This window comes from Gekko japonicus, unplaced genomic scaffold (assembly GCF_001447785.1).
Source record: "Gekko japonicus isolate JY-2015 unplaced genomic scaffold, Gekko_japonicus_V1.1 scaffold4346, whole genome shotgun sequence".
NCBI classification, from domain to species: Eukaryota; Metazoa; Chordata; class Lepidosauria; order Squamata; family Gekkonidae; genus Gekko; species Gekko japonicus.
The window spans coordinates 74,302-92,144 of NW_015171631.1; the positions used below are offsets into that span (position 1 = coordinate 74,302).

The 17,843-nt window shown below is 44.7% G+C and overlaps 1 protein-coding gene across 2 annotated transcripts in view; it reads right to left on the reverse strand.

Annotated features, from left to right (window-relative positions):
• Positions 1–17,533, reverse strand: part of EI24 (etoposide induced 2.4) — a 32,730-nt gene extending 15,197 nt beyond the window's left edge. The window contains exons 1-2 of one of the 2 annotated variants that reach the window (XM_015419967.1): positions 17,395–17,533; positions 1,503–1,650 (exon numbers count right to left, since the gene is read on the reverse strand). In XM_015419967.1, the coding sequence (XP_015275453.1) occupies positions 1,503–1,544 (42 nt within the window). In that variant the 5' untranslated portion in view covers positions 1,545–1,650; positions 17,395–17,533. The remainder of the gene's footprint in view (positions 1–1,502; positions 1,651–17,394) is intronic. The other variant, XM_015419968.1, reaches the window with a different exon arrangement.
• Between the last annotated feature and the right edge of the window lie 310 nt (positions 17,534–17,843).

A 17,843-nucleotide genomic window follows, 5' to 3' on the forward strand; every position in this document is an offset into this window, starting at 1 on the left:
TAGCAGCCCCCTGATCGAGAACAAAAGCATTTGTTGTTTTAAGCACAAAATGAACACCAGAAAAGCAATCAATCTCTTCCTTTGGCATCATGTAATTCCTTCTAACTTTGGCGTAATCCAACACTTTCAAGTAGCCAGAGTAATCGCCTTCTCATTTTTCCTGTGTGGCGAAAAAGGACTGCATGGTCTACCACAAAATTAAGGCTCAGTCCCATTACTGCTTCGTCTAGTTCAAGCTGATAGGCATCAATAGCACATGGCCCACAAGAAAGCAGTACTATATTTTTCACTTTGAAGACTGTGCCAATATTCACCAGAGATGAGTAAAAATCCATGCAATCAGGCCAGGAAACTCTCTGCATGGTCTACCACAAAACTAAGGCTCAGTCCCATTACTGCTTAGTCTAATTCAAACTGATAGGCGTCAATAGCACATGACCCACAAGAAAGCAATACTATTATTTTACATTTTGAAGACTGTGCCAATATTCACCAGAGATGAGTAAAAATCCATGCAATCAGGCCAGGAAACTCTGTTTAGGTGGCTTATGGCTAGCATAGGCTGTATATGGCTGGGTGGACCTGTAACTTCCACGGACTTATTTCTAAAGCTAAGAAAGAGGAGCACTGACAAAAATACTCCTACTATTTATTACTTCTGACAGCCTGCCTAGTGTTGCTCAGAAAATAAAACTGAGAACCCAACACAGGCCAGAAAGGGATTCACAATCTAACAGCCTGGACATGTTTACTCAGTAGTAAAATCGATTTAATTCATTGAGACCTGTTCCCATGCAAGTATGCATATTATTACCATCCCAAGAAAGACAGAGGAGGAAGCAGCCAAAGCAAAAGGAGACAGGAGGAGGGGTTCAAATAACGCTCTAAAGAGATGCGGCTGAAGGGTCCATGACCAATCCCCTCCCTCTGTTACTCCGAAGCACCATCAGGAGGTCCTAATTCAGACTGAGCAGCACTGCTGGCAAGCGGGTTATCCCTTGCATAAGCAAATAGATGGAATCCCTATTCATGGGGTTAAGAGTGGAGGAAAGGCTAAAAGGAAAAGGAGAATGAAGTGCTCCACTTTAGACATCAAGAGTCCAAACTTGCAGGATGAGACCCATGTTTGTGTTTTAGGAGAATGAGAAGGGACCAGTTCATTTTATGAAAACAGGACAGTAGTGATAAGGGGAAAAGAGGCTTCAGGAATATGCACTACACAAATGGAAGGAACTGAAGCGTAAGCTCATAGACAACTTCTCAGAATGGGACTCCAGGGAGATTTGCACTGGGAAGGATTTTGCTTCGTGCCAATTGTCCCTCATCAAACCCGTCCACTGCCTCCCATGGAGGCTATCAGTCCCTCTTTTGCCTTGGCTTTCAAATACCCTCATCCACAGATTTCAAAACCCAACATGTAATACTGAAAGACTCAGAGCTCTATTTTCACCCCACATATATTCTTCGCCACCTTTTGTTATGGGGGGTGGCGGAAGACTTACCCTGATGAGATCATTAAGGAAGATCTTGACACTATCTGCCATCTCTACTCCAGCATCGCCTCCAAATCCAAAACTATCAACTACAGGGTGAAGGGAAGAAGTGAACCCCAACCTCTCTCATGGTGAAGAGATGGGAAATTGGTGGAGTCTGAGAGAAAGAAGGGAGGAAAATGCAGGTTAACATTACAGAAGCAATGATACACATTTGTATACTGGCAATACTTTGGGACAACTTAATTGACGCAGGGGAGGGTGGCCTGGGTTGCAAGTGTGACTTTAATATCCCCAAACATCTCCCTCTCACACAGATACACCAAACTAGCGCCAACCATTCTGGTCTGCTAAACCTTAATCTCCATTTTTTTTTTCTACTCCACTCCTCTAAAATTTGATCTGCAGAATCGGGGGGCGGGAGCTGAAAGCTCAGACACAAGGCCTGAAACTCTGTCTTTCATGCACCTTTGTTGTGAAACATCTCTCTCTGACTCAAATCACAGTTGTTGCATCAACCAAAGCAAAGCCTTGCAGATGTGTCTGTATCCCTATGCAGCACAACAGTGACCAAACTCAGTCTGGAAATGTAGTACTTCCTGACAATGTAAAAGGTAGCAAAAACCAAACTCAGTCTGGAAATGTACTTCCTGACAATGTAAAAGGTAGCAAAGCAATGATGAACAAATGATATAAAGTGGGGCTGACCAAGGGGAAAAACTTCTGAAGAGGATGATACCATCTGTGATTATTTAACTGGACATAAAAGTATGAGCAAAAGATATTCCACAGCACAGATAACATATTGGTGGGTGCCTATGAATTCTGAAAACAATGCATGGGTCCAATTAGAATACACTTGGTTTGCTACACGCTTCTAAGCCCACTGACAACAGTGGATTTAAAAGAGATCTAGGTTTAAAATCAACTCTAGGCTCTGGCATCTAAAACAAGAGGAAATCCGACAAGCGAGGCCACCCTTAGGTCTGCCTCCCTTCAAGCTTGGGATAGCAGGAGTAATATACGATGCAAACCTAGAGAAATAAATATGTCCTTTACACCACAGTTCTTGCAGCAAAATGGCACCATGGGCACTGATGAACTCTCGCACCTCACAGGATGAAATATGAGGAAACCAACCAGCTAGGTTCCAGGAGAGAATTTTCAGAGCTAATCAGCTTGAAGATTGATCAACAGATTGCGTATAATTTAGAAGAGAGTATCTCTGTTTGGAGCTGCGGTGACTCAAGTGGTTAAGATGCTGAACTGCAGGCTGTGGAAGGTCAGTAGTTCAGCAGTTCGAGACCCGGGTGCCGCACGATGGAGTGAGCTCCCGTCTCTAGTTCCAGCTCCTGCCAACCTAGCAGTTCGAAAGCAAGAAATTGCAAGTAGATAAATAGGTACCACTTCAGTGGGAAGGTAACAGCATTCCGTGCGCCTTGGTGTTTAGTCATGCCGGCCACAAGACCACGGAAACGTCTTCGGACAGCGCTGGCTCTTCGGCTTTGAAACGGAGATGAGCACCGCAACCCTAGAGTCGGACTCAACTGGCTTTCGAGCAAGGGAAACCTTTACCTTTACCTTTTATCTCTGTTTAGGATGGTACTGTGGAAGTACCCACCACAAGACCGTATTCCAATACAAGCATTCATGGACTAGAACCCACTTTGTTGGATTTTGTTATTAAATTTATACCCCACCTTCCTCCCTAGTGGAGACCCAAATCGGCATACAATGCTCTCCTCTCCGCCATTTTATTCTCACAACAATTATCTGAAGTAGGTTAGGCTGAGAGTGTGTGCCTGGCTCACCACTACTCAGGAAGCTCCCGTGCAGTAAAATTCTGTCGCCACAAGACTCCCCGTTTTGTTTCGTTGCAACAGACTAACATGCCTCCACCTCTGAAATTATCACCATCCTTGTATGTCACTTCTATATATACAAAAGAAAGTCCCCTCACCGTAAAATCAACACCCAAACCGCTGCACCTAGAGACACCAAATTTGGGGGGAGCGCTCCCACCGTGGCATAGCTCACTAAGAAGGGATTTTTTAGAAATTCGACCCCTAAGTGGGTCAAAAGGGGGAAAATGTGTTCCCCCCATTGATTCCTATGTGGCTGCCAGGAGAATGTGGGGAAAATGTGCTCCCCCCATTGATTCCTATGCGGCTGCGGCTCCCTGCACCCCCCACTCTCTGATTGGTCAGCTGCAGAGCTCAGAGTTCTGAGGTAAAAAAACCCCAACAGTTACAGGGGATTGCAGACAGCTAATGACAGTTGAGGAAATCGGGAGTGGCCAACAGGCACCTGTGAGGTTCAGGAATGCTGCTGGCCCAGCCTCTCCGATGGCTTCCAACACACTTCCCCCACCTCCTACACCTAACAGGCGGTTGTCTGTCGGGTGCAGCCCCACCTCCACAGTGGGTTCTAATACTCCTCCTACACTGGACAGGCAGCTGCCTGTCAGGTGTAGGAGAGGAGGTGGGATGCTTACAACCACGGGGAGGTCTGCTCAGCAGGATTGCCTTAGCACTCCCCAATGCCTTTAAATACAACCCCCCCCAAAAAAAAAACCAGACAGGCCAATGCCTTTAAATACAATCCCACCCAACACCGGTGTCTGTCAGGTGTAGGAGCAGGGCCAGGGTATGAATGTTTATGGGGAGATAGTAAAGGACATTTCTAGGAGCCATTTCGATGCGTGCCTCTCTCATGGACCTGAAGAAATGTCCACCACATCACCACTCCCTCACACCAACTCCCCCTCACACCTCTCACCTCTTACTGCCCCCAAGAAAGCTCCTGGCAAATGTCGAGGCGGCAACTTAGGATTAGGAATGCAGCAATGACATTTGCACATACAAACACATACAAGGTCTCTGTCAGGAGAAACTTACCATCTAAATGTATTTACTTTATTTATATCTCTCCTTTCATCCCAAGGCTTACATCATTCCTCTCTCCTCCGTTTTATCCTTACAACAACCCTGTGAGGTGGGTTAGATTGAGGAGTGTGTGACTGGCCCAAGATCACCCAGCAAACTTCCATGGCATGAGTGGGAATTCAGTTCTGGATCTCTCAGATCCTAGTCCAACACGTTAACCACTGCACCATGCTGGCTCTATAACTGTCTATAGCTGTGAAGATACCAAAGGAAGGGGGAACGAAAGCAATAATAAAAAAGAGTGAAGTGTCAGCAAATGCAGTTCCTTGAACCTAGGCTTCAGATGGGGGTGAGAACAAAAACAGTTATTTAAGGCCTAAACTGCATAGAAAAAGTGGGTACCAGGGAGAGGTCTGAATGAAGCGTAGCATTCTGGAGAGGGAGGTCCAGACACAAGGGGCTTCAAGGGAGAATGGGGATGAACCAAGAAGGTGCTGTGCATTCAAGACTTGTTGTAACTGAAATGGTATTGACACAATGGGTGATTCTGCATTGGCTTTTCCTTCTGTTGTTTTACCAAAGGTGCAGCTCAAAACCACATTGAAATATCCTGGGGCAACACCTTACTGATTGCGAAGTCACCCCTGAATGGCCATCAATCTATGCAGAAGGTACCATAAAACCTGATGAGCAAGGAAAGTAAAAGCGGCGTGCAGTGTGCAGGGTACCATAAAACCCGATGAACAAAGAAAGTGAAAGCGGCATGCAATGCAGAGGGGAATTTCTGTTCCAACGTGGGTTTGGTAAAACAACAGAGGGAAAAGCCAATGCAGAATTGCCCAGTGGTTCCAGACTTGAAAGAGGTTCGTGTTGAACTTAGGACAGAGGAGACCCACATTCAAATCAAATCCCTAGATGACCTCAGGCAGTTCCTCTCTCCCACCATAACCTACCTGGCAAGATTGTGGTGAGGACAAAAAAGAAAAGGGGAGAACCATGTATGCCACCCAGATCTCCTTGGAGGAAGGACAAGATGTAACAGACAGAAAGTAGGTCGCCATTCCTGTGCGTCACACCTTTATTCAAAACAGATCGAATATGATCTCTAGTGAATAAATAGTTCCTATTAGCAATTTGGCAAAGAGAGAATGGAAGGAGAAAGACTCAAACTGAAAGAGAAAATAGATTTCTGACTCATCTTGAATGTTAAATATCACACTGTACAAAACCTTACACTGTTGTGTATTATTAATAAATATCTGTGTACTACCTTTCATTTTCAGTTGTAGGAAAGGTTCTTAGTAAACTTAAATGCATGACCATGAAACCATCTTCCACTAATGACAGGACAGCACACATTCCATGTTTTGTTTCCATAATGGAATATCCCCCCCTCCCATCTCATTTACTCAGCGCTAGTTTCAACCTGTTAAGCTACTAATGGTGCAGAAAAGGATCCATTAGATGCAAGTCTGTTGACTCCCTTAGGGCATGGCTGTACTAGTATACATTTAAATCAGCTTTATACCCAGTAACTGACTACTCCCATTCAAAGAAGCCATGAGAATTACGGTTCTGCGAATGAGCAAAGGTCAAGGGCATAAAAGTTCTATTGTTTTCACAGTATTTACATGCCTCCCTGAAGAAAGGTTTGAATGTTAAATCAGACTCAAAGTAGTTTTTAAAAGTGGCCTTACTGTCCCATGCCATAAATTTCACTAAGAATAATTCAGATTAGCCAAGGCCCGCAAGCCTTAACACCTAATTGCAAACTTAAACCCCTTTCAAACTCTGCCTCAGTTTGTTCATATCTCAGCAAAGGGTGATGCTACTTACTGACCACTGCAAGGAGCTCTGAGAAGTAGATGACAAATGTGCCCATAAATTCCCGGAAGTCTCCATTGACAAGCACGGACTATGTCCTAACAAAATCCTTTCAGTCTAAGTCAAGTGACTGTCCAGCTCCAGAATACGAAATGTTACTCAAGAGCACCTTAGAGAAGATAGCATAGACAAAACTCACTGACTCATCCTCTTCGCCCACTTGAGAACAGATTGTTATGCTGATCTCATTATTCATTCATCTTCATTTTACCAAAACAACAAGGATAATGTTGTTCCTAGCAAGTTCATGAGTGCTGTAGTGAAAATAATGTTCACAGCATATACAAGTGATGAGGAATGCTTCTAAACATTAACTGAGCTCACCAAGGCCAACCTTCAACATGCTAATAAATACAGAAACGTTCATGATGGCATTTTTATAGAGGGATTAGAGCTGTATTGGAATAGAAACAGTCTGGGAGGGCACTATTATAATGGAACAGAACTGACGTTCACTACAATGATTATTCTAGGTATCACCTCGATTTTACAGTACTGTTCTGCCTTGGTAATCTCATTCTACCTTGCCTAGGCAGTTGTGGTTCACATTCTCTGCTAATTCTGTAATCCTTGTCCAATAGCATTGCTCATTGGATATCTTATGCTATAAGAGTGCATTATTTTTTTAATCCAGTTATCTGCCTAGAGTCTCAGCAAAAAAGGGCAGGCTATTATTTATTTCATGGGCTCGGAGCAGGTTACATTGTACCAGAAGAACAATAAAACAATAATGTATGCATTTATTTATTTATTTCATGGGCTCAGAGCAGATTATATTGTACCAGAAGAACAATAAAACAATTACACATCCTACAAGACAACCCCACCTTCCTGAGTAGATACAAATTACCTGCCTACCATTGACACAGAGAGTACTCCATCTTTCTGTGTTATACCTCTGAGGATGCCAGTCACAGCTGCTGGCAAACCGTCGCGTCCTACAAGGCCAAGACCACGGCCATATAGAATGGAAAATCTACAACAACTAATGAACTCTGGCCGTGAAAGCCTTCGACAACAAATTACACATCAGTTCAATAAATACAATCCAATAGTACAATTTCCATGAAATCCAATTAAAAACCCTAAAACCAAATTTAAGTCCACATTTAAATTCAGGATGGCACTTCCCATGTATTATCTCAACAGGCGTTACAATACTACACAAGGTAGGTGAGCACTGGCCCAGGCTAGCCAGATCTGGTCAGATCTTAGAAGCGAAGCAGGGATGTCCCAGTACCTGGATGGGAAACCGACAAAGAAGTCCAGGGTTGCTACACAGAGGCAGGCAATGGCAAACCACCTCTTGCCTTGAAACTGATAAAGGATCGACAGAAATCGGCTGCAGCTTGGCGGTACTTTCCTCTACCAGGTCAGTATTTTCACCGGTATAGGAGAAAGACTGAGCAAACTACATGGCTTAAGTGAGAACGGGCAATGGGGACTTCCTGATTCACATCACCATCTCTTAGTCATTATGCTAACACTAATTTAACACAATTAAACTCTCCTCGGGGGGCCAACTCACATCTTTTAAAAAGTTAAATAATCAGTGATAATTGACATATTTCTGTTCCGTTTATTTCTGTGGCTAAGGTGTGGCTGCTCCAAGATGAATCATGGAGCCAGGCCATTTGGGGAGGAAATAGTGTGCACTAAGGCTTAGTTCTCATTGAGGTGGAAAACGTGCATCTAAGATTGACCTGGATAGGCCAAGCTAGCCCAATCTTGTAAGAGCTCAGAAGCTAAACATGGTTGGCCCGGTAAGTACTTGGAAGGGAGACCATCAAGGAATATCAGAGTCGCAACACAGAGGCAGGCAATGGCAAGCCACCTCTGAACATTTCATGCCTTGAAAACCCCATGGGGTGGCCATAAATCAGCTGTGACCTGAAGGGGGGGGGGAAGATTAATCATTTCAGGCTCCAGGTGGGGCTCACACCATGGAATACTCCCATGAGCAAAAAAAAACCAAACCAAAAACCAACGTGCATTTCCTCTACATAGAAAACTAAATATCACAAAGCCTAGGGTTCTCCCCCAACACACAAGACTTCCATCTGCAGGGAAGGGTTTTTGTCTGGGGGAGCATTCCATCCTATGAGCTCCTACTAGCAGTCCGAAGTGGTAGAGCCAAGATACAGATTCATCCTTACAGTGTCAATTAGATCAGAGACAGACCAACCCAGAATTACAGCAATGGCTGAGAATCAGGAAGATCACTTCAAGAGGGTCAAAGTAGCAACAGGCTCCAAGAAAAGGAGGACAGCCACAGTGGGGGGAACTGTAGGGTGCGGAAATGGGTGCAAGCACTCATGCCATATATGCCACAAGATATGTGCCAGAATGACCTTTTTCCTCAAAAAAGGAAAAAGTCCCTGTGGCATATTACTAATCAAGAGAATGACCTTTTTCCTCAAAAAGGAAAAATCCCTGTGGCATATTACCAATCAGAGCTGCTGGACAGTTGGCCCCACATTCATCCCAACAAGAACACCAGCTACTGAACATTCATCTGAAGCCAAATGAACATGAACTGCAAACAATAACTTGCCTCCTGGTTCAGGCCACATCAAACCAACCTTCTCCTTCCACTCCCCTTTCCTGGTGTGTCACAACTTTTAACTTTTGAAAGCCTGGGGACAGGGCTTGTGTCCAATGCTCCCTCTAAGCTGTGGAGTCTTGTGAGCAAAAAATTCTACTTTGTGAGCTACTAGCATTAAAGCTGTGAGCAAGTGACTTGGCTACTGCATAAATTAGTTTGCTCTGGAGCCATCCTTCCTGAGCTAAGACAAAAAAGTGTGATCTGGAGGCTAAAAAACTGTGAGCTAGCTCACACTAACTCAGCTTAGAGGGAACACTCCATTGTGTCTTATTTTAATTGCTGCACAGTGCCTGAAAGCAGCATTGTGAGCTGGATTTTAATGACTACAAGCCACTTTGGGAGACAACTTTTGTTTGTAAAGGTGGATTTGTGCACAGCAGAGGCCAGAAAAGTGTGCTTGGGGAAAGGGCCTCCAAGGCAGAAAAGAAGTTGGACATGAGCATGGAAAGATGCAAGTCTCAGCAAACAAATTACTTCTGAGAGGGGCTGAAGCCCAGAAGCCCACTTGAAGTTCATGCAGAAAATTTCAAATTCAACCTATGGCACCCCCAGTTTAAAAGGCCTTCAGGTAGTGGGTGTTAGGAAAAGCATTTCTTTGCCCAAGACCCTACAGAGCCCCTGCCAGTCCAGTAATGCTAAGCTAGGCAGATCAATGGTATGGCTCAGTAGAAAGCAGCTTTCAACATTCATCAGAAGCCACACTGCCTATAACATAAATACACTGTGGTGCTATTACAGCAACCGCAAATGTTCATTAGGGGGCTCACCGTCTGTAATATAAATGCTATATCAACATTTGAAGCTGCCTTACAATGGCATAACAGAGGATATTTATATATTACGTTGATACACATTCATCGCATATCACATGTTCATTAGGAGAAACAGCATAAGAACAGCACTGCCGGATCAGACCCATTTTGCCTGACTGCCCATCCACCGTATTGAAATATGAATCCCTTATATTATGTGGCTCTAGGGCAGCTTCACATTCTCAGAAGGCACAACAGGGGCTGTAACAAAATGTATCCCACAGACAGTGTCTCTATACAGGTATATTCTTTGCTACGCCTAGTTTACATCTTAGGGTGGGAGAGCAAACACCTAGATGGGAAAGACCAGGAGGGGAGGAACAAGGACGGGCATAAGAATCGCGGGGCAAAAGGAGCTTGCAATTCAGAAAGAGGGGTGAGAAGGGACCCCAGAATACGGCGCAGGGGAGAAGGTGAATGACTCTCCCCCAACATGAGCTTCTATACTTGCCGGCCTGGGACCTTCGGAGTCCGTGGCGGCGGCGGAGCTGACCCAGGCGGTGACAGACGGGGGAAGACGGTAGGCCACTCCGGCCACCAGGAAGCTAAGGGATTCTCGGGCGAAGGCAGCGGCAGCGAGACACCGGCCAGGGAGCCAATGCGCACGCGCGCCCGACTACTCTGCCTCCCTCGGGCATGCAAGGAGCCAGACGGCAACGAGGGGGAAGGGAGGGGGGGTTGAGGGAGGAGGGAAACGCATGCGCCTTTCCGCGCAACTCCGAAGGAACAGAGCAAGCGCAATAAGGAACCAGAAAAAGGTCGGGCTCTTTTGCGTGTCCCTCCCCCCGCCACTCCCGAAAGAGGGAGGAGGGAAATACAGTGTTACTATGGAGACGCGTGCATTTAGCCGAGACTCAATAAAACGTCAGGAGTTTTATTCCATTCAGAAATGTATAAAGGCATTTAGAAGTTCATTCCTGTTACAGAGAAAAGAATAAAGGCCAGCACTAAATGTAGGCAAATATCAGAATCAACAGATAATAACGCTAACATTAATCAAGTCAGATCAAATGACAGACTTTGGGCCAATAATAATGGCACATTCATCCACAAGGCTTCCATGAGTGAACGACAGCAAACGAGGCATAGGGGGGATGTACGTGGAAATCTTGCATTCCAACTACTAAGAACACACATGAAGCTGCCTTATAGCGAATCAGACCATTCTCAGACTGGCAGTAGCTCTCCCAGGTGGTCTCAGGGAGAGAAGCACTGTCACATCTACCAGAATAATTAAAAATATCAACATACCAGTTCCTTCTTTACTTTAACGATACAGCTCTATCAGCCTAAAGACCATGAGCTGAACCACAATAAAATCCCCTGGGATAAAACCAAGAGACATTTTAGAGATTTAAGTCACGCTCACTGAAAAGACAAAAGGGTGGTTAATGAAGGCGCAATCCTAAGCAAGTCTACTTAGAAATAATTTCCATCTTATTAAGTGGAGCTTAGTTCCAGGATAGCCTTCTTAGGACTGTGCCTAAGGGCACTTTCCCACACGTAAGCCCCACTGAAAAATATTTATGGTTGCCAACTCTGGGTTGGGAAATACCTGAATAATTGGGGGGTGGAGCCCAGGGAGAGGGGTTTGAGAAGGGACAGGACTTCATTGGGGTATAAAGCTATCCAGTTTACCCTTCAAAGCAGCCATTTCTCCAGGGGAACTGATCTTTGTCGCCAGATCTGCAGACCCCCACCTGGAGGCTGGGTGGCAACCAATGTTCCCTCTAAGCTGTGGAGTCTTGTGAGCAAAAATTCTACTTTGTGAGCTACTGGCATTAAAGTTGTGAGCGAGCTGTTTGGCTACTGCATACATTAGTTTGCTTTGGAGCCATCCTTCCTGAGCTAAGACCAAAATGTGTGAGCCGGAGGCTAAAAAACCGTGAGCTAGCTCACACTAACTCAGCTTAGAGGGAACACTGGTGGCAACCCTAAGTTATTTTCAAGTACACTTGCTTAGGATTGCTTTTTGTGTCCAGGAATAATAAACTATGCAGCGCAAATTTACATATGCACTCTATAAAAGAGCTGTCTCCACACTTCCAACAAAACAGCAACATCTTTAACTACAGGGGGAAGGGTTCCACTGTCATACCTACATGTTCATAAGGTATGGCAAGGCAGGAAAATCTCAGTTTTGCTTCCTTGTGCAATAAACAGAATAACTGGATAGGTATGGGGAACAATAAAGAAGAGGAGAGTCTCAATTATAACAGCCTTTTTAAAAATATCATAACAATGTTTGAAAACTACTTCACTTATTGTTGAGAAATATTAACAGCTCAGTACCAAAACTTTCTTGGGACACTTAACTAGGACACAACTTCATAGCAGATCACAAACATCCTAGCATTACAACACGACCTTTCAACAGGTTATGGCTGTCTTGTAAACAGGAAGTATCTTGCGATCATCATCTAATTATAATACAAGTGGCCAATCAGTGAATTGCTGGCTGGACCCTGACCCTCGGATTTTAAATAAGGAGACATCACCCCACCCTTTCTCTGCAGCCAAAAGGTCACTCACTATTTGACTAATGTCTTGCATTAATTTTGTGCATCAGACAACGTGGGATCTAGTCAATGGAAGCTTATTTATTCCACAATAAATGTTAGTCTTTATAGCATCAACAGATTCCTGCTTTTGCTGCCTCTTAGCTACTGCTTGCTCCAACATGGTAATCTGACTGAAATCCTAGCCACACAACGAGTCCGACTCTTCGTGACCCCATGGACCAGATCACACCAGGCCTTCCTGTCTTCCGCCGTCCTCTGAAGTTTGCTCAATTTCATGTTTGTTGCATCTATGACACTGTCTAACCATCTCATCCTCTGCCGTCCCCGTCTTCTTTGACCTTCAATCTTTCCCAGCATCAGGGTCTTCTCCAGTGAGTGCTCCCTTCTCATTTGGTGGCCAAAGTATTTGAGCTTCAGTTTCATTATCTGGCCTTCCAGGGAACAGTCAGGGTTGATTTCTTTGAGGATTGACTGATTTGTTCTTCTTGCAGTCCAAGGGACTCTCAAGAGTCTCCTCCAGCACCATAGTTCAAAAGAATCTATTCTTCGGCGCTCGGCCTTCCTTATAGTCCAACTCTCACAGCCATACATGACTACTGGGAATACCATTGCTTTGACCATGCGGACTTTTGTTGGCAGGGTGATGTCTCTACTTTTTATCATGCTGTTTAGGGAAATAATTTCCATCTTATTTAGTGGAGCTTAGTTCCAGGATAGCGTTCTTAGGACTGTGCCTAAGGGCACTTTCGCACACGTAAGCCCCACTGAAAAATATTTATGGTTGCCAACTCTGGGTTGGGAAATACCTGAATAATCTTAGTTTTTTTGATGTGGAGCTTCAAACCCACTTTTGCGCTCTCCTCTTTCACTCTGAGGATGAGGCTTTTTAAAGGTCCTCTTCACTACTTCCCACCCCTCTGAATATAGTGAGATGGAACTGACTTCTCAGTCAAAACAGTTGCTCCTAACAATGAGGGATAGGCAACATATCTATGCTCTCAAAAAATAACCTCTGCAGGAAAACTAGGCAGTAGCAATGAGTGTAAAATAAAATCTTTAAAACTGCACTCTATGGTGCCATTCTGAGGCAACTGCTGATCTTTAGAGACAACACAGATGCATCAATATATTGCAGTAGACTTCATTATTTTCACATTCCTTTTAGTCTTAGAATGTTACTATTTTTGAGGATTCATGGAGGATAGATCACAGCCGATCAACCGTGATGGCTAAACACTCAGAGGCAGAATGCCTCTACTAGGATTGCCGGCTCTGGGTTAAGACGTTCCTGGACATTTGGGAGTAGATCCTGGGAAGAAGGAAGAGGAGGAGATTGGATTTATACCCTGCCCTTCACTACCCAAGGGAGTCTCAGAGCAGCTTAGAAACTCCTTTCCCTTCCCCTCCCCACAACAGACACCCTGTGATAGCTCTGACAGAAACTGTGGGGCTGAGAGAGCTCTGACAGAAACTGCTCTTTTTCAAGAACAGTTGTGCCAGATCTATGGCTTGCCCAAGGTCATCCAGCAGGTGCAAGTGGAGGTTCCCCCAGATGAGAGTCCGCGCACTTAACCACTACATCAAACAGGATTTGGAAGGAAAGGAACCTCAGTGGGGTATAACACCATACAGTCCACCTTCCAAAGCAGCCATTTTCTCCAAGGGAACTGATTCACATGGTCTGGAGATCATTTGTAATTCTGGGAGATCTCCAGGCCCCACCTGGATGTTGGCAACTCTACTCTTGCCTGCCAGTAGCTGGAAAGCAGCAGCAAAGGAAGGCCTGTTGCTTTCATGCCCTGTGTATGGACTTGTTAGAGAAACATGCTCGTGAGAAACAGAGCAATGGACCAGAAGGGCCATTGGTCAGGGTTCATCTTATATAGTAATAATATACTGCAGAAGCAATGGAAAGAGGGAGTATGTATATATTCATCTACATTGCCTGAGCTTTCAAATTTATGACAATATGTTTGAAGCAAGCAGCTTCATTTCATTCTGTATCTGTCATTATGCCCTGGCTTCAAATATATGCAATCAAGGTTAAGTGGTTGCTACTTGTCTCTGGACAAAAGATTCGACCTCTTATTTAACCACAGGAAGAAAAGAAGGGTTATAGGAACTTCTCTGTCCTAAACCAGAGTTGATGATTTAATTTCTTAAATCACTTTTTCAGTGATATTATACATAAACCACAGGCACAATAAATTTTGAGTCCAGTGGCACCTTTAAGGCCAACAAAGTTTAATTCAAGGTATAAGCTTTCATGTGCAAACTTTGTTCTGCTGCTTCAGACCAACACAGCTATCCACCTGAATCTAACAGGCACAATACTTTACTCTGTCAAGCTGTACTTTACATGCTGAATCCTTCACTTCCTACATAATCAATTAAGGCCCCGGTCACACAGGCCGGATGTCGCGGGGGGGAGGCGTAGCTAATTGCCCCGGCGCAGTTCGATGCGCGATTACGCGATCAGACGCGCCGGCGGCACACCACGGGTCCTTCCCTCGGCGCCGGCAGGGAATGCTGCGCACTGGTGCGATCACACCATGGGCGTCTGGAGGCAGCCCGTGACAAACATTTACTAGTACCTTGGAGGTACTAGTTTTTTAAGGTGCATTGTCGGCGGTAAACCACCGGTGCCCTCCACTTCCCAGATGTTGGGGTGTGATCGCGCCCGGATAATCTGCCCACCATCTGTGCCTCTCCCGCGGCAACTTTGCCATGTGATTGGGGCCCTTGGCAGCACACTTGCCTGGGAATAAAATCCAATTAATAAAAGTGGCACCTACTTCTGAGTAAACATGTATAGGCTTCCACTCTTAATTATCAGAAGTCCAATGAACTGTGCTCATATTGTATATCATGGGTGCTTCCACTTGGTATTCCTCAGACGGTCATCATCTCTTTATTCTTGAATGATGGCAGCTACCAATAGACCAATAAATACACCCCTCTGGCCTTTTCCATCCTAATCTCTAATCCTTGAGAGACAGAGTTGAATTAAGTGTTGCATCTCTCAACGTAACTTTTATTTTACACTTCTGGGCAAATTAAAGGCCGCATCTCAAAGAAAAATGCCAGGGTTTTTCAAACTTTTGACCTTCAGGGATATTTCCCCACATCAGTTCGTCTGCTACAGAACTACTGCAGAGAATCCTAGACATATTCTAGGTTGCACACCCAGTTCATGCAGGGCAATTGTTAAGCCTCTTGGCCACCAAAAGAACGAAACATGAATGTATGCTATGCTTCTTGAACATGTATCTGCCATACTAAACTTGTCAACTGATCTCCAGCTGACAGAGATCAACTCCCCTGGAGAAAATTCCAGCCACAAATGGACCACAGTGACTCAACCAAGGTTGCACTCCACCAATGTTCACTGTGAAAAATTTATTCAAGTCCAATTACAGTCCACAAATTTGCTTCTTCTTCTTCTTCTTTCTTTATTTTACGTCATACAGTGCTGCTGCTGCTTCCAACAATTGTCATGAGACTGCAGATTTCCCAGGTACACAATCTGTTTCCCTCAATGCTTCGTCAGGTCACTTTATACTTGGAGCCCACGCTCTACGTCTCCTACTCAGAATTAATCTTGCATTTTCTTGGCATCTACTGGCTCTCATGAAATTTGCAGTCGCATGACAATTGTTGGAAGCAGCAGCAGCACTGCATGACGTAAAATAAAGAAACAAAAAGAAGAAGAAGCAAATTTGTGGACTGTAATTGGACTTGAATAAATTTTTCACAGTGAACATTGGTGGAGTGCACCCCTGGAGAAAATGGCTGCTTTGAAGGGTGGACTCTACGGCATTATACCATGCTGAGGTTCCCTCCCCTCCCCAAAACCCAACCTCTCCTGCACTTACCCCCAAAGTCTCCAGGTATTTTCCAACCCAGACCTGGCAACCCTACCCTTTCCTCACAAAGCATCCAAAAACTTTGTGTGTGTGTAAAGTCACAACTAACATACAGTGACTCCAGCAAGGGGCTTTCAAGGCATATGAGAAGCAGAGATGATTTGCCATTGCCTTCCTCTGTAGAGTCTTCCTTGGAGGTCTCCCTTCCAAGCACCAACCAAGCTTAGCTTCCAAGGTCTGACAAGATAGGGCTATACCATATCACCTCTCCTTCCCAGGAACCCTTGGGGTTCTCCAAAAACAGTTTGAAAAACACTGCACTATGTCAAAGGCTATATGATTAATCTGTGGCAAAATGGTATTATGTAATTACTTAATTTATAGTACTATACATTCCAGGAACTGGACACCTAAATCTGTGAAGCACATGTCACTTGCTGAAGTAGCTTAAATATTTAAATACTAGGTCAGAACATTTTAGGCACAGTGCAAATTGCTGAAGTAGCTTAAATAAATAGGTCAGAACATTTTAGGCACAGTGCAAAATTAATTGTTTTAAAAAATGCACTGACTCCTTGACTTTACAATGCTTGAGGTTCGAACCAATCATTATTAATACATAATAAATCATCATGCTTTATCCTTCGTACAGTGAATTATGTTTACTGTTGTCCACATAATGGAAGCGGAGAAGGGTCGATGGATTTACCATTAGCTTTTTGCCCAGGCTGGGAATTTTATGTAGCTTGAGTCAGGCAGAAAGTAAAACCAATCTGTAGCTGTACTGTATTGGTACCTGGTGAAGCGAGCCTTGACTCTCAAAAGCTTACATGCTAAAAATCTTGCTGGTCTTCAGTGTGCTGCTAGACTCGACTCCTGGGCTTCTACTGCAGGCTACCCACCCGACATGATCTAGCTGTATTGTAGTTATGAACTTGAAAGACGGGACAAAATTATTTTATTTTGTTTGGGTGGGGGGTGGGGGGTATGTTTTCCCTATTTGACACTGCATCTCCTTTTCCCCACAATTTAAAAAGTCGTGACATTTACCCACAACGGAAAGACGACACGAGTGCAGCCTACGTATTGAAAACGTTATCTGTGTACTCCAGACAAGACGCACAATCAACACACACAAACACTATTCCACCGCACACACGCACGAGGTGCACTGATTCTCCAAACACAAGTCCGCAACGCGTACAGCCTTTATCCTTCACTGATTGTTCAGTCTCCCAGCTCAACACCCAATCTTTCTCCCACCCAACAACAGCCAGTGGGCAAACCTCCTTTTCTTTGTCTTCAGTCCCTCTTGCTCCAGACTTACCTTGGGGGACTCTCCAAACAGCCCTCTCATCCAGGTTTCCACAAACCTGTCAATCTCTGGCGTGGAGACAGGAACCCCTCTGGCTCCCAGATCCGTCCTGTACTAACAGCACCCCCATCCGAGGCCGGGAATCGTCGTACACAACGAGTGCCCACTGGGAAATGTAGTTCCGATCCCGAACCTGGCTTTGCATAACGGGAATGCGAGTCAAGACGGACAGCCTGGATGGCTTGTAGAGAGCAATCTGGGAGCTGTAGTTCGGGTGGGTCCTTCTGGTTCTCGGGGCCAACGAAAAATGCTCGCCAAGATCTCTCAAGATAAGCCCCCCTGCCTGCAAGAAGAAGAAGAAGAAGAAGAAGAAGAAGAAGAAGAAGAAGAAGAAGAAGAAGAAGAAGAAGAAGAAGAAGAAGAAGAAGAAGAAGAAGAAGAAGAAGAGGAGGAGGAGGAGG